Source organism: Myxine glutinosa, chromosome 5 (assembly GCF_964187855.1).
Source record: "Myxine glutinosa chromosome 5, kmMyxGlut1.1, whole genome shotgun sequence".
NCBI classification, from domain to species: Eukaryota; Metazoa; Chordata; class Myxini; order Myxiniformes; family Myxinidae; genus Myxine; species Myxine glutinosa.
In genome coordinates this window covers 21,504,709-21,528,222 of record NC_136265.1, presented here as the reverse complement: position 1 = coordinate 21,528,222, position 23,514 = coordinate 21,504,709, and the positions used below count along the sequence as shown (strand labels likewise).

General features: G+C 49.9%; 1 protein-coding gene across 1 annotated transcript in view; it reads left to right on the top strand.

Moving 5' to 3' along the window:
- The window catches only part of LOC137427864 (uncharacterized), a 182,361-nt gene that overhangs the window by 10,630 nt on the left and 148,217 nt on the right, over positions 1-23,514 (top strand). Inside the window, exon 2 of the mRNA XM_078777257.1 lies at positions 17,797-18,229. Within this exon, the coding sequence (XP_078633383.1) occupies positions 17,809-18,229 (421 nt within the window). The 5' untranslated portion in view covers positions 17,797-17,808. The remainder of the gene's footprint in view (positions 1-17,796; positions 18,230-23,514) is intronic.

Here is a 23,514-nt window from a genome sequence, read left to right as displayed (position 1 = left end):
TGTGTCTGTCTCTGCCGTGCCGGTCTGTGTCTGTCTCTGCCGTGCCGGTCTGTGTCTGTCTCTGCCGTGTCGGTCTGTGTCTGTCTCTGCCGTGCCGGTCTGTGTCTGTCTCTGCCGTGCCGGTCTGTCTCTGCCGTGCCGGTCTGTGTCTGTCTCTGCCGTGCCGGTCTGTGTCTGTCTCTGCCGTGCCGGTCTGTGTCTGTCTCTGCCGTGCCGGTCTGTGTCTGTCTCTGCCGTGCCGGTCTGTGTCTGTCTCTGCCGTGCCGGTCTGTGTCTGTCTCTGCCGTGCCGGTCTGTGTCTGTCTCTGCCGTGCCGGTCTGTGTCTGTCTCTGCCGTGCCGGTCTGTGTCTGTCTCTGCCGTGCCGGTCTGTGTATGTCTCTGCCGTGCCGGTCTGTGTCTGTCTCTGCCGTGCCGGTCTGTGTCTGTCTCTGCCGTGCCGGTCTGTGTCTGTCTCTGCCGTGCCGGTCTGTGTCTGTCTCTGCCGTGCCGGTCTGTGTCTGTCTCTGCCTCTGCCGGTCTGTGTCTGTCTCTGCCTCTGCCGGTCTGTGTCTGTCTCTGCCTCTGCCGGTCTGTGTCTGTCTCTGCCTCTGCCGGTCTGTGTCTGTCTCTGTCTCTGCCGGTCTGTGTCTGTCTCTGTCTCTGCCGGTCTGTGTCTGTCTCTGTCTCTGCCGGTCTGTGTCTGTCTCTGTCTCTGCCGGTCTGTGTCTGTCTCTGTCTCTGCCGGTCTGTGTCTGTCTCTGTCTCTGCCGGTCTGTGTCTGTCTCTGTCTCTGCCGGTCTGTGTCTGTGTCTGTCTCTGCCGGTCTGTGTCTGTCTCTGTCTCTGCCGGTCTGTGTCTGTCTCTGCCGGTCTGTGTCTGTCTCTGTCTCTGCCGGTCTGTGTCTGTCTCTGTCTCTGCCGGTCTGTGTCTGTCTCTGTCTCTGCCGGTCTGTGTCTGTCTCTGTCTCTGCCGGTCTGTGTCTGTCTCTGTCTCTGCCGGTCTGTGTCTGTCTCTGTCTCTGCCGGTCTGTGTCTGTCTCTGTCTCTGCCGGTCTGTGTCTGTCTCTGTCTCTGCCGGTCTGTGTCTGTCTCTGTCTCTGCCGGTCTGTGTCTGTCTCTGTCTCTGCCGGTCTGTGTCTGTCTCTGTCTCTGCCGGTCTGTGTCTGTCTCTGTCTCTGCCGGTCTGTGTCTGTCTCTGCCGGTCTGTGTCTGTCTCTGCCGGTCTGTGTCTGTCTCTGCCGGTCTGTGTCTGTCTCTGTCTCTGCCGGTCTGTGTCTGTCTCTGTCTCTGCCGTGCCGGTCTGTGTCTGTCTCTGCCGTGCCGGTCGGTGTCTGTCTCTGCCGTGCCGGTCGGTGTATGTCTCTGCCGTGCCGGTCTGTGCCTGTCTCTGCCGTGCCGGTCTGTGTCTGTCTCTGCCGTGCCGGTCTGTGTCTGTCTCTGCCGTGCCGGTCTGTGTCTGTCTCTGCCGTGCCGGTCTGTGTCTGTCTCTGCCGTGCCGGTCTGTGTCTGTCTCTGCCGTGCCGGTCTGTGTCTGTCTCTGCCGTGCCGGTCTGTGTCTGTCTCTGCCGTGCAGGTCTGTGTCTGTCTCTGCCGTGCCGGTCTGTCTCTGTCTCTGCCGTGCAGGTCTGTGTCTATATTTGCCGTGTCGGTCTGTGTCTGTCTCTGCCGTGCCGGTCTGTGTCTGTGTCTGTCTCTGCCGTGCCGGTCTGTGTCTGTCTCTGCCGTGCCGGTCTGTGTCTGTCTCTGCCGTGCCGGTCTGTGTCTGTCTCTGCCGTGCCGGTCTGTGTCTGTCTCTGCTGTGCCGGTCTGTGTCTGTCTCTGCCGTGCCGGTCTGTGTCTGTCTCTGCCGTGCCGGTCTGTGTCTGTCTCTGCCGTGCCGGTCTGTGTCTGTCTCTGCCGTGCCGGTCTGTGTCTGTCTCTGCCGTGCCGGTCTGTGTCTGTCTCTGCCGTGCCGGTCTGTGTCTGTCTCTGCCGTGCCGGTCTGTGTCTGTCTCTGCCGTGCCGGTCTGTGTCTGTCTCTGCCTTGCCGGTCTGTGTCTGTGTCTGTCTCTGCCATGGAGGTCTGTGTCTGTCTCTGCCGTGCTGGTCTGTGTCTGTCTCTGCCGTGCCGGTCTGTGCCTGTCTCTGCCGCGCCGGTCTGTGTCTGTCTCTGCCGTGCCTGTCTCTGCCTGTCTCTGCCGTGCCGGTCTGTGCCTGTCTGTGCCTGTCTGTGCCTGTCTCTGTCGTGCCTGTCTGTGCCTGTCTCTGCCGTGCCGGTCTGTGTCTGTCTCTGCCGTGCCGGCCTGTGTCGGTCTCTGCCGTGCCGGCCGGTGTCGTTCTCTGCCGTGCCGGTCTGTGTCTGTCTCTGCCGTGCCGGTCTGTGTCTGTCTCTGCCGTGCCGGTCTGTGTCTGTCTCTGCCGTGCCGGTCTGTGTCTGTCTCTGCCGTGCCGGTCTGTGTCTGTCTCTGCCGTGCCGGTCTGTGTCTGTCTCTGCCGTGCCGGTCTGTGTCTGTCTCTGCCGTGCCGGTCTGTGTCTGTCTCTGCCATGCCGGTCTGTCTCTGCCGTGCCGGTCTGTGTCTGTCTCTGCCGTGCCGGTCTGTGTCTGTCTCTGCCGTGCCGGTCTGTGTCTGTGTCTGTCTCTGCCGTGCCGGTCTGTGTCTGTCTCTGCCGTGCCGGTCTGTGTCTGTCTCTGCCGTGCCGGTCTGTGTCTGTCTCTGCCGTGCCGGTCTGTGTCTGTCTCTGCCGTGCCGGTCTGTGTCTGTCTCTGCCGTGCCGGTCTGTGTCTGTCTCTGCCGTGCCGGTCTGTGTCTGTCTCTGCCGTGCCGGTCTGTGTCTGTCTCTGCCGTGCCGGTCTGTGTCTGTCTCTGCCGGTCTGTGTCTGTCTCTGCCGGTCTGTGTCTGTCTCTCCCGTGCCGATCTGTGTCTGTCTCTCCCGTGCCGGTCTGTGTCTGTCTCTGCCGTGCCGGTCTGTGTCTGTCTCTGCCGTGCCGGTCTGTGTCTGTCTCTGCCGTGCCGGTCGGTGTCTGTCTCTGCCGTGCCGGTCGGTGTCTGTCTCTGCCGTGCCGGTCGGTGTCTGTCTCTGCCGTGCCGGTCGGTGTCTGTCTCTGCCGTGCCGGTCGGTGTCTGTCTCTGCCGTGCCGGTCTGTGTCTGTATCTGTCGCTCCCATGCCGGTCTGTGTCTGTATCTGTCGCTCCCGTGCCGGTCTGTGTCTGTGTCTGCCGTGCCGGTCTGTGTCTGTCTCTCCCATGCAGGTCTGTGTCTGTGTCTGTCTCTCCCATGCAGGTCTGTGTCTGTGTCTGTCTCTCCCGTGCCGGTCTGTGCCTGTCTCTCCCGTGCCGGTCTGTGCCTGTCTCTCCCGTGCCGGTCTGTGCCTGTCTCTCCCGTGCCGGTCTGTGCCTGTCTCTCCCGTGCCGGTCTGTGCCTGTCTCTCCCGTGCCGGTCTGTGCCTGTCTCTCCCGTGCCGGTCTGTGCCTGTCTCTCCCGTGCCGGTCTGTGTCTGTCTGTCTCTCCCGTGCCGGTCTGTGTCTGTCTCTCCCGTGCCGGTCTGTGTCTGTCTCTGCCGTGCCGGTCTGTGTCTGTCTCTGCCGTGCCGGTCTGTGTCTGTCTCTGCCGTGCCGGTCTGTGTCTGTCTCTGCCGTGCCGGTCTGTGTATGTCTCTGCCGTGCCGGTCTGTGTCGGTCTCTGCCGTGCCGGTCTGTGTCTGTCTCTGCCGTGCCGGTCTGTGTCTGTCTCTGCCGTGCCGGTCTGTGTCTGTCTCTGTCTCTGCCGGTCTGTGTCTGTCTCTGTCTCTGCCGGTCTGTGTCTGTCTCTGTCTCTGCCGGTCTGTGTCTGTCTCTGTCTCTGCCGGTCTGTGTCTGTCTCTGTCTCTGCCGGTCTGTGTCTGTCTCTGTCTCTGCCGGTCTGTGTCTGTCTCTGTCTCTGCCGGTCTGTGTCTGTCTCTGCCGGTCTGTGTCTGTCTCTGTCTCTGTCTCTGCCGGTCTGTGTCTGTCTCTGTCTCTGCCGGTCTGTGTCTGTCTCTGTCTCTGCCGGTCTGTGTCTGTCTCTGTCTCTGCCGGTCTGTGTCTGTCTCTGTCTCTGTCTCTGCCGGTCTGTGTCTGTCTCTGTCTCTGCCGGTCTGTGTCTGTCTCTGTCTCTGCCGGTCTGTGTCTGTCTCTGTCTCTGCCGGTCTGTGTCTGTCTCTGTCTCTGCCGGTCTGTGTCTGTCTCTGTCTCTGCCGGTCTGTCTGTGTCTGTCTCTGTCTCTGCCGGTCTGTGTCTGTCTCTGTCTCTGCCGGTCTGTGTCTGTCTCTGTCTCTGCCGGTCTGTGTCTGTCTCTGTCTCTGCCGGTCTGTGTCTGTCTCTGTCTCTGCCGGTCTGTGTCTGTCTCTGTCTCTGCCGGTCTGTGTCTGTCTCTGTCTCTGCCGGTCTGTGTCTGTCTCTGTCTCTGCCGGTCTGTGTCTGTCTCTGTCTCTGCCGGTCTGTGTCTGTCTCTGTCTCTGCCGGTCTGTGTCTGTCTCTGTCTCTGCCGTGCCGGTCTGTGTCTGTCTGTCTCTGCCGTGCCGGTCTGTCTCTGTCTCTGTCTCTGTCTCTGCCGTGCAGGTCTGTGTCTGTCTCTGCTGTGCCGGTCTGTGTCTGTCTCTGCCGTGCAGGTCTGTGTCTGTCTCTGCCGTGCCGGTCTGTCTCTGTCTCTGCCGTGCAGGTCTGTGTCTGTATTTGCCGTGTCGGTCTGTGTCTGTCTCTGCCGTGCCGGTCTGTGTCTGTGTCTGTCTCTGCCGTGCCGGTCTGTGTCTGTCTCTGCCGTGCCGGTCTGTGTCTGTCTCTGTCTCTGCCATGGAGGTCTGTGTCTGTCTCTGCCGTGCTGGTCTGTGTCTGTCTCTGCCGTGCCGGTCTGTGCCTGTCTCTGCCGCGCCGGTCTGTGTCTGTCTCTGCCGTGCCTGTCTGTGCCTGTCTCTGCCGTGCCGGTCTGTGCCTGTCTGTGCATGTCTCTGTCGTGCCTGTCTGTGCCTGTCTCTGCCGTGCCGGTCTGTGTCTGTCTCTGCCGTGCCGGCCTGTGTCGGTCTCTGCCGTGCCGGTCGGTGTCGTTCTCTGCCGTGCCGGGCCGTGTCTGTCTCTGCCGTGCCGGGCTGTGTCTGTCTCTGCCGTGCCGGTCTGTGTCTGTCTCTGCCGTGCCGGTCTGTGTCTGTCTCTGCCGTGCCGGTCTGTGTCTGTCGCTGCCGTGCCGGTCTGTGTCTGTCTCTGCCGTGCCGGTCTGTGTCTGTCTCTGCCGTGCCGGTCTGTGTCTGTCTCTGCCGTGCCGGTCTGTGTCTGTCTCTGCCGTGCCGGTCTGTGTCTGTCTCTGCCGTGCCGGTCTGTGTCTGTCTCTGCCGTGCCGGTCTGTGTCTGTCTCTGCCGTGCCGGTCTGTGTCTGTCTCTGCCGTGCCGGTCTGTGTCTGTCTCTGCCGTGCCGGTCTGTGTCTGTCTCTGCCGTGCCGGTCTGTGTCTGTCTCTGCCGTGCCGGTCTGTGTCTGTCTCTGCCGTGCCGGTCTGTGTCTGTCTCTGCCGTGCCGGTCTGTGTCTGTCTCTGCCGTGCCGGTCTGTGTCTGTCTCTGCCGTGCCGGTCTGTGTCTGTCTCTGCCGTGCCGGTCTGTGTCTGTCTCTGCCGTGCCGGTCTGTGTCTGTCTCTGCCGTGCCGGTCTGTGTCTGTCTCTGCCGTGCCGGTCTGTGTCTGTCTCTGCCGTGCCGGTCTGTGTCTGTCTCTGCCGTGCCGGTCTGTGTCTGTCTCTGCCGTGCCGGTCTGTGTCTGTCTCTGCCGTGCCGGTCTGTGTCTGTCTCTGCCGTGCCGGTCTGTGTCTGTCTCTGCCGTGCCGGTCTGTGTCTGTCTCTGCCATGCCGGTCTGTGTCTGTCTCTGCCGTGCCGGTCTGTGTCTGTCTCTGCCGTGCCGGTCTGTGTCTGTCTCTGCCGTGCCGGTCTGTGTCTGTCTCTGCCGTGCCGGTCTGTGTCTGTCTCTGCCGTGCCGGTCTGTGTCTGTCTCTGCCGTGCCGGTCTGTGTCTGTCTCTGCCGTGCCGGTCTGTGTCTGTCTCTGCCGTGCCGGTCTGTGTCTGTCTCTGCCGTGCCGGTCTGTGTCTGTCTCTGCCGTGCCGGTCTGTGTCTGTCTCTGCCGTGCCGGTCTGTGTCTGTCTCTGCCGTGCCGGTCTGTGTCTGTCTCTGCCGTGCCGGTCTGTGTCTGTCTCTGCCGTGCCGGTCTGTGTCTGTCTCTGCCGTGCCGGTCTGTGTCTGTCTCTGCCGTGCCGGTCTGTGTCTGTCTCTGCCGTGCCGGTCTGTGTCTGTCTCTGCCGTGCCGGTCTGTGTCTGTCTCTGCCGTGCCGGTCTGTGTCTGTGTCTGTCTCTGCCGTGCCGGTCTGTGTCTGTCTCTTCCGTGCCGGTCTGTGTCTGTGTCTGTCTCTTCCGTGCCGGTCTGTGTCTGTGTCTGTCTCTTCCGTGCCGGTCTGTGTCTGTGTCTGTCTCTTCCGTGCCGGTCTGTGTCTGTGTCTGTCTCTTCCGTGCCGGTCTGTGTCTGTGTCTGTCTCTTCCGTGCCGGTCTGTGTCTGTGTCTGTCTCTTCCGTGCCGGTCTGTGTCTGTGTCTGTCTCTTCCGTGCCGGTCTGTGTCTGTGTCTGTCTCTTCCGTGCCGGTCTGTGTCTGTGTCTGTCTCTTCCGTGCCGGTCTGTGTCTGTGTCTGTCTCTGCCAGTCTATCTGTCTGTCTCTGCTGTGTGAAGCGTACAACACCCAGCCTTCGATGTATACGTCTCCCATCCAAGCACAAACCGAGTTTCTGGGATAACAGGATTATGCGTGTTGAACCTGAAAAGTTTAACTTCCAGGAAAGTGGAGACGCTTTGGAACATGTGTGTGAGTGTTACGTGTTCCTCCCCGACCTCCTGGTCTCTGTATACCTCCGAACCCCGGGAGGAATCATGGCAGAAAAATATATATTTCCGTGTCGAAATCAATAAGGAAACAACACCAATGATTACGAACAAACCAACAAGAAAACGGCATGCGTAGCACGATACTTGCAAAATACGCCCTCCGCCAAAAGTTTTCAATGTGACGTGATGGCCTATGGTGACCTCAAAAATACTTGGTGGGTGAATTCAGTGACCAGATATGCAAGTCCTCTTCAAATTTCATGTCAATTGGATGAAAATTGAGGATTTTAGAAATTTGGCCTATGTTGACCTTTTGGCCTATGTTGACCTCAAAGATACTTGGTGGTTGAATTCACTGACCAGATATGCAAGTCCTCTTCAAATTTCAAGTCAATTGGATGAAAATTGAGGATTTTAGAAATTTGGCCTATGTTGACCTTTTGACCTATGTTCACCTAAAATACTAGGGCATGCCCGTACTATATCTATATCTAAAATTATATCCCCCCCTCTATTTACATGAAATGGTTTGGTTCATGAAATGTTTTGGTCCATTCGCAACGCCAAAGCGAACGGCGAACGCTTTACATGAAATGGTTTGGTGCATGAAATGTTTTGGTTCATTCGCAACGCCAAAGCGAACGGCGAACGGCTTGCGAGTACAGTGACAATCCCCCCGGGGTTTTTATTAGTTTTAAAACATAGTATAGCGCCAACATAGTTTGCAAACGTGAAATAAATGAATACGCTCTCAAATGTGCCATCCGAGGCAGAGTGTGTCCGCCACGTTCGGCACACGCGATAGTTCGCTGCTCTCTGATTGGTTGAATCGTTTTTTGGACATAGCTCGGTAAGTAATTGTCCGATTAATATGAAACCTTGAAAAGGCACATCCTCGGGTCCCCAGCAATATACCTGGCAAGTTAAAAGTATATCGGACCCGTGGTTGTCGAGAAACAGCGGTCACAGACAAACAAACAAACGTACAAACGTACAAACGTACAAACGTACAAACAAACACACAGAGATTACTGGAATTATAGATAGATAATTTGTGGTTGAATTCAGTGACGAGATATGCAAGTCCTTTTCAAATTTCAAGTCAATTGGATGAAAATTGAGGATTTTAGAAATTTGGCCTATGTTGACCATTTGGCCTATGTTGACCTCAAGAATACTTGGTGGTTGAATTCAATGCAAGTCCTCTCCAAATTTCAAGTCAATTGGATGAAAATTGAGGATTTTAGAAATTTGGCCTATGTTGACCATTTGGCCTATGTTGACCTCAAAAATTCTTGGTGGTTGAATTCAATGACCAGATATGCAAGTGGTCTTCAAATTTCAAGTCAATCGGATGAAAATTGAGGATTTTAGAAATTTAGCAAAGTTGGTGACCTTTGGCCTATGTTGACCTTTTGACCTATTGACCCCAAAAACAATAGGCTTCTGGCATTTGACCAACTCTACCACTTGGTGAAGTTTGGTGAAGATCGGTTGAAAATTGTGACCTGTAGGCCGGTGACAAACAAACAAACAAGAAAACGTCATGCGTAGCACGATACTTGCAAAATACGCCCTCCCCCAAAAGTTTTCAATGTGACATGATGGCCTATGGTGACCTCAAAAATACTTGGTGGTTGAATTCAGTGACCAGATATGCAAGTCCTCTTCAAATTTCAAGTCAATTGGATGAAAATTGAGGATTTTAGAAATTTGGCCTGTTGACCTTTTGACCTATGTTCACCTAAAATATAATTTGTGGTTGAATTCAGTGACGAGATATGCAAGTCCTTTTCAAATTTCAAGTCAATTGGATGAAAATTTAGGATTTTAGAAATTTGGCCTATGTTGACCATTTGGCCTATGTTGACCTCAAGAATACTTGGTGGTTGAATTCAATGCAAGTCCTCTCCAAATTTCAAGTCAATTGGATGAAAATTGAGGATTTTAGAAATTTGGCCTATGTTGACCATTTGGCCGATGTTGACCTCAAAAATTCTTGGTGGTTGAATTCAATGACCAGATATGCTAGTGGTCTTCAAATTTCAAGTCAATCGGATGAAAATTGAGGATTTTAGAAATTTAGCAAAGCTGGTGACCTTTGGCCTATGTTGACCTTTTGACCTATTGACCCCAAAAACAATAGGCTTCTGGCATTTGACCAACTCTACCACTTGGTGAAGTTTGGTGAAGATCGGTTGAAAATTGTGACCTGTAGGCCGGTGACAAACAAACAAACAAGCAAACAAACAAACAGACAGACAGACAGAGTCACAAACACAACCGACCAATATACTTGTAAAATCTTCGATTTTGCAAGTAATAATATATTATAAATCACACAGGAATAAGATTACCACAAATGACAATTAAGAGTGCACTCTCTATTCCATCAGCTAGCATGCATAAAGTAACTCACAGTGTTCCAAGTGAGTGGAAAGAACCTTCCCCAATGTCTCTATATTCCCGTCTTCGAGCTCAGAGTTGGGCCCCTCCTGTGATCAACGGAGCGATGTCGACTCTAAACCAGAATCTCGTTCCGAGGGCAGGCACAGACTCGCCGCCCAAAACGGCACCAAGGCGCACGCGGCCCAAAGCGGAGAAAAGGTTTACGTGGTTAAAGTGGCACAAAGGCGCACTCACGGCGACTGGGAAATCCAAAGGCCCACACCAGGTACGAACTTTCACTGTTCACGGTCGGCGAGCCGCAAAGTAATCGTCAGAAGCCTCGGTGCACACACACACACACCACAGATACGTCTGAACGTGGTGGAAACGGTTGACGAAGCAAGGAAAGTATGCTCGACGCGCGAAGCGCACGAGTCAAAATGGCGGACGGCTCGTACTTGAGACGTAATCACACGACCATGGTTCCTCCGAATCCAACGCCAACCTGACACGCAGGTTTGATCAGTCACAGCGATAACAACTCGATCGCGGAATCCCTTTCCAGGAAACCCCAAAGTTCACTCATGTCTCTTGCTCGACAACAGTCGATCCAGAACGCAAAGCAACCAGCTTCTTCTCCGACTTTTCTCACCGCCTCCTCTTCCTCGCTCGGCGTTTTCCGGTCCACGATTTCCTGTATCATTTTAAGTTAACCTTTTTAACTTTAGATAGCTGTTCCTGAATAATAAACCTTTTGAGAATAATAATAATACCTATTATCAGAAACATGTCAAGTGGGTGAAAACCCCAATAACGGAAGTTACGAATCCATAACACTCCCCCCCCCCCCCCCCCCCCACAAGAAAGAAAGTTTGAACACAGCGAAAACTTTCTTTGCCTGCAAACTCTTTAAACAAACAAAAATAAACTCACAAACCCAAATTACCAATTCCCGTGAGCAACAATTATCAACATCTCAAAAATAAAGCAACAAAACTTCACACAACCCACAGAGATGTCTAAAGTTAATTCACTCTGGACAAAGCATCAGGAACGACATTGTCCCTGCCCTTTACATGTTCAATTTCCAAGTTGAACTCCTGCAAAGCCAACTCCATCTCATCAACCTCGGATTTTTCACTTTTAGTTTCATTTGCATGAAGGTTAAGGGGTGGTGATCAAAAATCCCAAAGTCAAGCAAATCTACAGCACTTTTCCCCGGAGGCCGAGCTGAGAGCCAGGTTCCATGGTGGTTGGGTGGTGAGGCCTGGAAATATTCACTACATGGACGCCTTTAGGAACGTGAAGTTCATGGTTAGTCCGTGTAGGAAAGTTCACTACAGGGACGCCTTTAGGAATGTGGAGTTCACGGTTAATCCGTGTAGGAAAGTTCACTACCTGGACGCCTTTAGGAACGTGGCGTTCACGGTTGATCCGTGTCGGAATCTTTGCTCGGCTGCTCCGCACATTCAGTGCTTCAACTCTTTCTAACTTTCCTAACAATCACGGTTGGACCACTTGTCACTGTCGTCACATGAATAGCGGTCTCCTTCTCGGCCCCTGCTCTGATAATCCTTCCTTTGGGAGCTGCCATAACTTTGGAAGCCTCCATAATAATATCGATTGCGGCCACCACCACTACTCCGTGGTCCTCCTCTGTAGCCCCTTCGCCGCCTACGGCCTGCCTTCTCTACGGCTATTGTCCGACCCTCCAAATCCTTACCATTCCAATTCTTCTCTGCCTCTTTGGCGTCCTTTGTGCTTTCAAATGTGACAAAGCCAAACCCTCTTGACTTGTGCGTTTCCCTGTATTTTACCAACCGCACTTCCAAAAGCGGTCCATATTTGCTGAAGACAGAGGTCAGAACTTCTTCCTTCGTTTTGAAGTTCAGTCCACCTACAAATAACTTGCTACATTTGTTGCCATCCCTAACTGGTGTGGTGTTATTTTCCCTACTGGGCTTTTTAACAACCATCGGGTTGACCACCGGCCAAATCATTCCCGATAACAACAGATACTCCCTCTGCAGGAAGAGTGGCTTGTAAACCTACGGTGACCGGTCCTGACACCAAATCTGACTCAAAATGGTTGACATGAAGTGGAGCACTAACACAGCCACCAATCCCCTGTAAACGAACACCATCACCAGTTGCCGTCTCTTCTGACAATGGCAAGATGCCTTCAAGCATTAAAGATTGATGTGCTCCTGTGTCCCTCAATGCCCTAACAGGTCTCCGGTTAGTCGAGGCTCCATCCAGTGACACAAACCCCTCTGAAATAAATGGTTGGTAACCCTTTTGAGGGCGATTTCTCACATTTGCCATTGCATTCGGAGTGGTACTAGTCTGACTCCGCTCCTGATTTTCCCTTTTCAGGGCATAACATTGGGACATCACATGTCCAGGTTTCTTGAAAAAAGCGCAAGTAGGCCCGGAGGAAAAACTTGTGGTCTGCCTCGGGCCCCCCCGGAGGATACGCCTGCCTTGGAACTGTTGTCTTCTGATTTCTCGAAGTCGTATCAGAGTGGTCCTCACAGTCATTTCGAGGCCGCCCCCATGAATTTTCGTTCTCCGCCCCTGAGGTACCATAGCTCCCCTGGCTAGGTCTAGGCGAGAAGTTGGGCTTGTGGAACCCCCTCCTGTGGGTTAAGGCATAGTCATCCGCCATGGTTGCTGCCTCATACAACTTTGGTACTTTCCTTTCCTCTAGATGTACTTTAATGTCCTCGTGGACACACTGCTGGAATTCCTCCACCAGGATCAATTGTCGCAATAATTCGAAGTCTTTCCCAACCCCTTTTCAATCACACCACCTATCAAACATGGTTTCTTTCATTCTGGCAAACTCCACACGGGTCTCACTCTCCCTCTTCCTGGCATTCCGGAATTTTTGCCGGTAAGCTTCCGGGACCAATTCATAGGCCTTGAGAATGTTTTTCTTCAAAATCTCATGATCTGCACATTGGTCAATCGGTAAAGCCGAATAAATATCTTGAGCTTTACCCACCAGAACACTTTGCACTAATATGGTCCAGGACTCATCAAGCCAGTTTAGCAGTTGAGCCACATTCTCAAAGTGTGAAAGAAAAATTGGCTACCTCCTTTTCATTGAAGGGTGGAACCAGCCTCACATGTCTGCCAACATCCCAGGTGTTCTGACTAGGTGTCGAACCAGTCGGCATGGATGGTACCTCTCCCCGTTCTCTCATTAACTCCAGCTCCTTGACTTTAATTTCCTGCTGATGTGCCATTTCACGGTCCTTGAACTCCCTTTCAGCTTTTCTCTCCTCTGCTTCGAGTTCCCTTGCAGCTCTCCTTTCCTCTGCTTTTTTTCTCTTCCAACCTTTCCTGGAGTTCTCGTTCCTGTGCTGCTCTTTTTTCCTGGAGTTCTCTTTCCACTCTCCTTTCTTCTGCTTGTTTCTCTTCTAACCTTTCCTGGAGTTCTCATTTCTGTGCTGCTCTTTTCCCCTGGAGTTCTCTTTCCACTCTCCTTTCTTCTGCTTGTTTCTCTTCTAACCTTTCCTGGAGTTCTCTTTCTGTTCTGCTCTTTCCTTTTCTGCTTTCCTTTCCTCTGCTTTTAACCTTTCCTGGAGTTCTCTTTCCTGTGTTGCTCTTTTTCCTCGCTCTGCAATTGCATCTCCATTTTTTGGAGCTCCACATTTTCTTGTTCCTCGGGTAACCAATCCCAGGCTACCTCTTCCCATGCTCCTAATCCCACCATAGATTGTATCGCCACTGTCTGCATCACTGCCTTCTTCATATTAGTTCGGACCTCCAAGCTAAAATGTTTGGCCAATTTCAAGAGGTCCGATTTTACTAACGCTCTGAACTGTGCTTCACTAGGGGTCACTGCAAACTTCTCTGCATCAAACTCCATGGTGACTATTGTTAACACCTGTTAACCTTCACACAATAAATTTTTAAAAAACAAAATATTATTTTTATTTATTTATTTTTTTGGGGAAAAATTTGGGAATGTTGGAACAAGTTCCAAATTTCGGCATTCTGGGAATGCTAGGGAATTCCCTCCTCCGGTATGATAGACCTGAGCCTCGGCCTGGTGGTGGGGTGGCTATCTTTATCAAAAACTCTCTTCCTCACTCTCCTTGCACTGCCCTCTTTCCTCCTCACCCCCAGGAGTACCTCTGGCTATGGCTTCCTCTCCGCTCCCACCTTTTGTTCATATGTGTTCTGTACCGTCCCCCAAACAGTGATGACTCCATCTACATTTCACTGTCTGACAACATGGACCAACTTCTATCCACTCATCCCAACTCTCTCTTCCTCATATGTGGTGACTTCAACTGTCATCATGCCACCTGGTTGGGTGTGGGTTCCTCTCTCACCAGTCATGGCACCTCAGCAAAGGACTTCTGTGACTCACTGGGATTGACACAATCTGTCAATTTCCCGACCCGGATCTCAGCCAATGGAGTATCTTCTCTTCTAGACTTGGTTATGACAAACTTCCCTGCTAATGTCTGCTGCTCTTCTTCTGCTCCAATCGGTTCTTCTGATCATGTGCTTGTCAAAGTGGACATCTCTCTGGCCATTCTCAGAGAGCCTCCTCAGCGTCGACGAGTCTGGCATTTCACTCAGGCCAACTGGGACGGTCTTCAAGCAGCCATCAATCGTCTGGATTGGTCTCCCATCTCCACTGCCTCTGACATCAATTTTTCCTGGGAATTCTTCCAAAGCAAACTGATCTCTCTCGTGCACAGATTTATCCCATCTCGCCTTCAGTTGTCTTACCCTTCCTCCCGTCCATGGTACACTGAATCTTGTGGTGAGGCAGTTGCCCTGAAACAACTTGCCTTTGCCTCTTGGAAGGCTAATCCAACTGAAGGCAATCTCAGTTCCTTCCACCAAGCTCGAAACAAGTGTGTGTCTACCCTCAGGAGTGCCAGGAAGCACTATCTCTCCTCACTCAAGAATGAACTCTCAAACCTGTCTCCTTCCTCCAAATCCTGGTGGCGTCTGGTCAAATCCGTTTCTGGTGTTTGTTCCCCCTCCATCCCCTCCCTTACCTCAAATGGCCACACAGTTGACATCGCACGTGACAAAGCCGAATGCCTCAACTCTGTGTTTGCCTCAAAATCCTTAGTCCCCAACCCATCTCTCTCTGTTCCCACCTTTCCCAGTCGAACCCAACTGCTCCTGGAATCTGTCCTTCTCTCCTGACAAGGTGGAGGAGTTTTTGTCAAACCTCGACTCTGATTCTGCAACTGGACCAGACGGCATCAGCCCACGGGTCCTAAAATCCTGCTCTGCCGCTCTGTCTCACCCTCTCTCTGTTCTTTTCACCCTATCTTTTGCTCAAGGTCATCTGCCAGCATCCTGGAAATCAGCTAACATTACCGCTTTACACAAAAAAGGTGCAAAAACAGATCCTTGCAACTACAGACCAATCAGCCTGCTCCCAATTATCAGCAAAGTCATGGAATCCATCATTGCTTCGGATATGAAATCTTTCCTCTTCTCCAATGGCTTGATCTCTGATCATCAATTTGGTTTCAGACCAGGTCACTCTACTCTGGACTTGCTGCTTCTGCTGTCTCAACAATGGATGGAGGTCCTCAATGCCAAACAGGAAATCAGAGCTGTCTCCCTTGACATATCACGTGCCTTCGATACGGTCTGGCACCCAGCTCTGCTCACCAAACTCTCCTCCTATGGTATCCATGGAAATCTCCATGCATGGCTTGCGGACTTCCTCTCTGGTCGTAGTGAACGTGTGGCCCTGAATGGATTTCTCTCATCTCCCCTTCCTGTTCAGGCTGGAGTTCCCCAAGGCAGTGTGCTGGGCCCTGTGCTTTTTCTGGTCTTTATCAATGATCTCTCCGACTCTCTGGAAAATCCTCTCTATCTCTTTGCTGATCACTCCACTCTCTGCCGCTGCATTCCTCTTCCCTCAGATCGGCAGTCTGCAGCCTCCTCTCTCTCTGAAGACCTGGACAAAATCACAGACTGGTCAAACAAGTGGAACATGTCTTTCAATCCTGACAAATCTCACTCTCTTACTATGTCTCTCCGAAAAGATCGACTGGACAACCCTCCCATCTACTTTCTCAACAATCCTCTCCAAGAAGTTCTGTCGCTCAAGCTTTTGGGTCTCACTATCTGCCATGATCTTTCTTGGGAAAACCACATTTCCAAGCTGGCCTCCAAAGCCCGTCGTGCGAAGTCCTTCCTCGGCACACCTGAGCTCCTCAACACATACAAGGCTTTCATCCGCAGCTCAATGGAATACTGTTCTCCCCTATGGGCTGGTGCTCCTGCCTCACACCTGGCTCGGCTTCACGCTGTTGAATCCAAAGCTTTCAAAATCATTGGAATCTCCCGCGATGAAGCTATCTCTGAGGGCCTTTCACTCACTCACTCACCGCAGGCAGGTAGGTGGTCTTTCTGTCTTCTACCGACTCCTCTCCGGCCTTGCTCCCCCAGCTCTGTCTGTGCTCTGTCCCCCAAATATTCCTACAGGTCGCACAAGATCTGCCAGCAACCCTCTGATGGTTAAACTGCCGAAATCTCGGCTCTCTGCTCACCTTCACTCTTTCATTCCTCTTTTCTCCCGCCTCTGGAACAAACTCCCACACTCCCTTCAATCCCACTCCTCCCTCCAGGTCTTTAAAACAGCTGTTCACCACCATCTCTTATCTTCCCCCATCCAAAACCTTGATCTTTTCTACCCCCACTAATTCACCCCAGATCCACCTTGTTTGAAATTCCAACTTCCTTCCTGGAAGTCCTGGCAGTGTACATATGTTTATACCTCTCCCACCCCCTCCCCCCCCCCCCCCTTCACATGCCTCCCCCCAAAGCCCTCTCCCTCCCACAGATCTCTCGATGTCTCCATGTCTCTCGGTCCCTGCTCTCAAATGTTTTGTTTGTGTCCTTCCCCCTCTCTCCCCATCTTGTCTACCGCTCCCGATGTTATTTGTTGTATGTGTCTGTTTGTCTTTCTGTGTGATTAATGTTCGCTCTTTCACGAGCCTCGATCTTGTATGCAAAAAAAAAAAAAAAAAAAAAAAAAAATAATCTTTCCCGGACTAAATTTAAGGAATTTTATATCCCGGACGCAGACCCAATTTCGAGCCCACGAGTCAATTGGACGAGCCCCCAATTTCTGTTACGTGTTCCTCCCCGACCTCCTGGTCTCGGTATACCTCCGAACCCCGGGAGGAATCACGGCAGAAAAATATATATTTCCGTGTCGAAATCAAAAAGGAAACAACACCAATGATTATGAACAAACCAATAATATATTATAAATCACACAGGAATAACATTACCACAAATGACAATGAAGAGTGCACTCTCTATTCCATCAGCTAGCATGCATAAAGTAACTCGCAGTGTTCCAAGTGAGTGGAAAGAACCTTCCCCAATGTGTCTATATTCCCGTCTTCGAGCTCAGAGTTGGTCCCTCCAGTGATCAACGGAACGATGTCGACTCTAAACCAGAATCTCGTTCCGAGGGCAGGCACAGACACGCCGCCCAAAACGGCACCAAGGCGCACGCGGCCCAAAGCGGAGAAAAGGGTCACGTGGTTAAAGTGGCACAAATGCGCACTCACGGCGACTGGGAAATCCAAAGGCCCCCACCAGGTACGAACTTTCACTGTTCACGGTCGGCGAGCCGCAAAGTAATCGTCAGAAGCCTCGGTGCACACACACACCACAGATACGTCTGATTGCGGTGGAAACGGTTGACAAAGCAAGGAAAGCTTGCTCGACGCGCGAAGCGCATGAGTCAAAATGGCGGACGGCTCGTACTTGAGACTTAATCACACGACGATGGTTCCTCCGAATCCAACGCCAACCTGACACGCAGGTCTGATCAGTCACAGCGATAATAACTCTATCGCGGAATCCCTTTCCAGGAAACCCCAAAGTTCACTCGTGTCTCTTGCTCGACAACGGTCGATCCAGAACGCAAAGCAACCAGCTTCTTCTCCGACTTTTCTCACCGCCTCCCCTTCCTCGCTCGTCGTTTTCCGGTCCACGATTTCCTGTATCATTTAAGTTAACCTTTTTAACTTTAGATAGCTGTTCCTGAATAATAAACCTTTTGAGAATGACAATAATACCTAATATCAGAAACATGTCAAGTGGGTGAAAACCCCAATAACGGAAGTTACGAATCCGTAACAGTGAGACAATTGCAGTGAGAGGAAAATAAAAAACATGTTTTATATGTCCGTGTGTATTAAACATGAGGAACAACTGTGACCCTGAACGTGACGTGATGCTGATGTCGTTTTCGTAAATTATACCAACACATCAATTTCAGACTGGGAGAGCATCCATGTGGTACTCAGGTCTTTGAAGACAGATATTTTTGGTCACAAATACCTGGAATTAGAGTGGCCGATCCAGCTTATGCCCTTATTATGGGCTCTTCAGGATAACGGTATCCCAAATCAATATGTGTGGTGAACAAGCTGGATACGTTTACCGTTTAACTGGATATGTGATCAAATTGCATATGATTATGACTCACAAAATATTCCAAACTGAGTGAAGAAAATAACATGTATAACCTTTCTGTGATTAACATGAGCTTTGTATCCCTGGCAGGTCATTGGTGAAATGGAGAGCTTCTTGGAATGGCTCCAATCACAAGGACTGAGAGCAGAAACAGCCCAAGCAGTGATCGATAAGCTTGGAATTGAGAATCAGAAGGTTATTCGAGCTTGTACTGAGTCGGATCCATTGCGGGACGAGCTCCTCTCTCTCGCCAAAGAGAAATTTCAATTTGCAATGTATGCTGACTTCTGTAAATTTATGAATTCTTTTTCGAAGCCGCAATATGTCCAGATTGCAGGTTCTTCCCTTTTGGGAAGCATTTTCTTCAACTTGGAGAATGTTATTCGGGAACTTTCCAGTTTCTGTGAAAAGATTTTCGGATCCCAAAATGTGCATCTGGACCACGATTCTGGTTTCTGTGGAATCGGGCTCAGTGATTTCTGCAGTCTCCAATTTCAGGATGGTGGATCAACACCCAAATCTGGTAGGTGACGTATTTTTATGCCTCCATCGATCAAGTCAAAGGTCAAAGTCTGTAATATGTCTGTAACTTGAGAATGGCTAAAGTGATCCAATTTAAAGTTGTTACAAACATGCATAATTATGTAAGGATTAACTGATTAGATTTTGAGGTCCCAAGGTCAAAGAACAGAGGTCATGTCAGGTAAAAATGTGATTACTTGAGAACAGCTGAGTTTATTTATATCAAACTTCGTACAAGTCGGCCGTGAAGCAGTCTCCTGCGATGAAGCTAACTCCGAGGGCCTTTCACTCATGGTCTTTCTGTCTTCTACCGACTCCTCTCCGGCCTTGCTCCCCCAGCTCTCTCTGTGCTCTGTCCCCCAAATATTCCTACAGGTCGCACAAGATCTGCCAGCAACCCTCTTATGGTTAAACTGCCAAAATCTGGGCTCTCTGCTCACCTTCACTCTTTCATTCCCCTTTTCCCCCACTTCTGGAACAAACTCCCCCACTCCCTTCAATCCCACTCCTCCCTCCAGGTCTTTAAAACAGCTGTTCACCACCATCTCTTATCTTCCCCCATCCAAAACCTTGATCTTTTCTGCCTGTGCTAATTCACCCCAGATTCACTTTTTCGAAATTCCAACTTCTTTCCTGGAGGTCCTTGCAGTGTCCAGATGTTTTTTCCTCTCCCACATCCCCCAAGCCCTCTCCCTCCCACAGTTCTCTCGATGTCCCCGCTCTCAAATGTTGTGGTTGTGTCCTTCCCCCTCTCTCCCCATCTTGTCTACCGCTCCCCTTATTTTGTGTTTTTTGTGTCGGTTTGACTTTTTGTGTGATTAATGTTCGCTCTTTCACGAGCCTCGATCTTGCATACAAAAAAAAGAAAGATAAAAGTATTATAATGATGTAATGACGTGGGCAGATGCATATCGGTCGATGTCGTGACGTCGAAGAGTGTCATTCTAGTTTAAATGTAACACAGCATGTCAATAAGTAACCGTTATTGATTCACGAGTTATCAAACAGTGACCACTATATTCGTCATGGGTGTGTGTGTGTCTCTGTGTCTCTGTGTGTCTGTCTGTCTGTCCGCAGCATAACTACCCGATGATATCATCCGATCTTGATGAAACTTTGGTGGGAGGTTGATATCATGATCTAGTTGTGTCCTGCCTAGAGTGGGCGTATTGCGCCCATTGTGGGCGGAGCAACGCCCGAAAAATGTCTTTTTGGGGGGTAATCGAGTTCAAGCTACATCTTCTCCGAGGGAGTTGGTGGAATCTGACAGGGGTTTTGGTATTTGGTGAGGCCAATGTCATGTGTCTCACCCCATTCTAGCTCGATTTTTCATTTTTGAACCAAGGACAAGGTCACAAAATTTATAAAAGTCGATTTTTTGATGGTTTTATTACATTGTTCGCTTATTACATTTTGCATTCGCATTGTTACATTTTATTACAGAGGGTGAAATGTCGTACATGATCTTATATTATCACATGCATCATGAAATACAAGTTTTCCAACAAATTTCAGAATCTTCGACCTTTGACGGTCACAAAGGTCACATTTTCAAAGTTGTCGGAATCTAACCAAATTTTCGGTATTGTGTAGCTAACTAACCTCATAACTGATTATACATTATTTTCTATCTCATTTAAAGGTCAGTGACCTTCGTTTTGAACATTTGAAGGTCACAAAGGTCAAATTTTCAAAGTTGTCGGAATCGAACCGAATTTTCAATATCAAACCGAAGAATACCGCTCGCTCGTGAACCATCGTCATCTCCTGACTTGTGTTCTGATTATTATTTTTATTTTTTACCTCTGCCACCAAAGGTGTACGGAGGTTGTTTTCACCCCTATCTCTCTGTTTGCTTCTTGTCAAAAAGCATTTTTTGACCAGTATATTGATCACTCCGGTTTGTGTGTTTGTCTGTCCGCTCACGTATACTTGCCGTCAGGTCACAATTTTAAATCGTTCTTCACGAAACTGCACCAAATGGTAGAGTTGGTGGTCCGACAGAAACCGATTTATTTTTGAGGTCAAAGGTCAAAAGTCAACAAAGGCCAAAGATCAACCACTTTTTTTCAAATTTCTGAAGTCCTCAATTGTCATCTGATTGACTTGAAATTTTAATGGGATATGCACATCAGCTGACTGAATTCGACCTCCATCTATTTTCAAGGTCAACATCGGGCAAAGGTCAACAACCTTTACAAACCTCTAAAATCTTCAATTTTCATTTGATTTACTTGAATTTGCATATCATTTTAATGTCAGCTTGCTGAATTCAACCACCAACTATTTTTGAGATCAGTGTAGGCCAAAATGTCAAAATAGGCCAGATTTCTAAAATTTTCAATTTTCATCCGATTAACGGAAAATTTGAAGTCGATTCGCATATCAGGTCACTGAATTCAACCACCAATTATTTTTGACGTCAAAAAGATATTCCACTGAATGTATTATTAGAGACATGCACACACAACAGGCATTTTAAGGCCATTTCCCCTGCTGTAGCAGGGGTTTGCCTTTCGGGCCCCATGACGATCTTCTCCAACAGTTGTTTTTGTTGTGGAGAGGATTCTTGAGAAAGTATATGGAGGGTTTTCCAGACGGTGCTTTCGGAGAGACATGGTGAGGGGGTGAGATTTGTCATGATTGAACGACATGCGAGAGGATTTTCCAGAGCATCGGATAGATCATTAATTAAGACGAGAAAAAGCACAGGGCCCAGAACACTGACTTGAGGAATAGAAGGGGAACAAACACCAGAAACAGATTTGACCAGACGCCTGCAGGATTTGGAGGAAGGCGACAGGTTTGAGAGTTCAGTCTTGAGAGTAGATAGCCGGATACTTTGTTATATTTTGCCAAGTGTCGCTCTGTGAGTGATTTTTCGCTCATATGACTCATTTTTCACTCTGCGAGTGATTGTTTGTTTGTCTGTGAACAAGATATCTGAAAAAATTGTGGACGGATTTGGACGACATTTGACAGAGAGGTAGCGTATGTGACAAGGATGAAATGATTAGATTTTGGGGAGATCCGAATCCGGATCCGGCTTGTAGAATTTTAAAAGTGCTTCTTCACCATTTGAAGATGGGGCCAAAACCGATACGTAGCACAATATCTCAAAATGTTATGGACGGATTTGGACTAAACTTGGTGGACAGGTTGGGTGTGTGACATGGACGAATCGATTCGATTTGGGTGAAGATCTGAATATGGTTTCGGATAAGAGAAATATATTATTTTTAAGTGATTCTTCACTCTTGAGAGATCAGGTGAAAAGCGATATTTTATAATATTTGAAACATGATATTTTTTAAAGTTGTGGATGAGTTATGGCAAAACTTGGGGGATGAATTGTTTTGGCGACAAGAACAAACCGATTGGATTTTCGTTCATGTCCGAATCCAGATCCAGCCTATCAGTGGGATACAAAACATAAACTGTTCAGCCTGGCGGACGTGCAATGCATTCAGAAAGTATTCAGACCCCTTCACTTTTTCACATTTTGTTATGTTGCAGCCTTATACTGAAATCGTTTAAATTCATTTTTTCCCTCATCAATCTGCACTCAATACCTCATCATGACAAAGAGAAAACAGGATTTTAGAAATACGTAGTATATACGTAGTTTTATATATATTGTTATAGATCGCGGTTAGATGTTATAGACCGAGCGGTGGTGTAAGACCGCGACCTAACAAAACTCACCCGATTCACCCAGACTTTGGCCGTATCGCACCGTAGCTGCCCAATGAGGGGAAAAGACAAAAACGACGAATGCAAAGAGGAAAACGAAGGCAAAGAAGTTGGAAATACTACTAAATTTATTTACTATGTACACACATAAGCAAGAAGAAAGCAGGCACGTTTATTTACAGGCACATGAGACGCAGGTGACACAGTGAAAATGATTAGCTTATGCAGACTTGACTTAACTACCCAGGACAGCACAAACAAAGACACTGACTCACTCGGGGAATGCCAGGAATGGCAGAAGGTGGACGGCTGGAGGTGCACGCTTGGTGGAGCCAACACGGAGCTTGGTGGAGCCAACACGGAGCTTGGTGGAGCCAACACGGAGCTTGGTGGAGCCAACACGGAGCTTGGTGGAGGGGAACGCTCGGTGGAGCCAACACGGAGCTTGGTGGAGGGGAACGCTCGGTGGAGCCAACACGGAGCTTGGTGGAGCCTTGGTGTGACGGGTTCTCTCTTCTCTGTAAAAGCTCAACCGTCTTGTCTCTGGTAAAAGCTCAACTCTTCCAGTCTCTTGCAAAAGCGAATCTCTCTGACTCCTCTCCACGGCTTGGGCTCCCTTGTGTCTGCCGGTTAAAACTCATCTCCTTTTGGCCACACCCCTGCCTTGGGTTATATAGGCCCCCGCCCCTCAACCTTTGCGAACCTCCCCGACCGCTCTTCCTCCGCCCTCTGTAGCCAAACCCCTGGCTCATGGTTGGTCGAGCGGGGCTGGTTCACTCCTCCCCCTCTATGACGAGGTGGAGACACGCCTTTCTTCCCTGACTCGAGCCTCGTGGTCAATGGCGGTTATTGGAGGGGAGGTGATTGGGAATCGAGGCTCAGCAATGACGAGAGGGGATGTAATATGGCAATCGAGGGTCGGCAATCACGAAAGGGGGGATGTGAAGGAAATGGGGATTTCTGGGGATGGGAATGGAAGGGGATCTATTCTCTTTCACTGGTGCAATGGAGTATTTCAATTAATGGGAGACACAGCCTTATCTAATACACATAATAAGGATATAACTGTCAAAAGAAAGGATATATCGTGTCCTGCATGTATGTTTTATGGACTAACTACGGAAACGCCCTTTGACCTTTATACAACCACAAACGGAGGGAGGAGGGGTGATATTTTACAACAACCTTTTACAACAACATTTTACCACAACAACAAAATAAAAAAACATTCTCATATCCACAACACTGCACCCTCCTCCCCTTAGGCACGTCCCGGGCCTACAACTTTTAGCTTTAGCGTGACACGTAGGTGTAGTTCCCTCTATTTTTAACCTGACCCTGAGTGCGACAGTTTAAACATAAATAAATGTGTCCCGCTGCTCCATTGCACCCTGCCTAACAGACTTTCGCCCACAGTTAACCGAATTGCGGAATGGTCTTCAAACTATACACTGACGGTGGGGAGCATTATTTACAATGACTCTGCTTTTATTTACAAAACTAACCCAGGACCTGTAATTGTTCTTTCTGGGGGGGAGACAGTCTGCTCTGCATCAATGCACCATGAAAGCACCTATAACGCACCAACACACC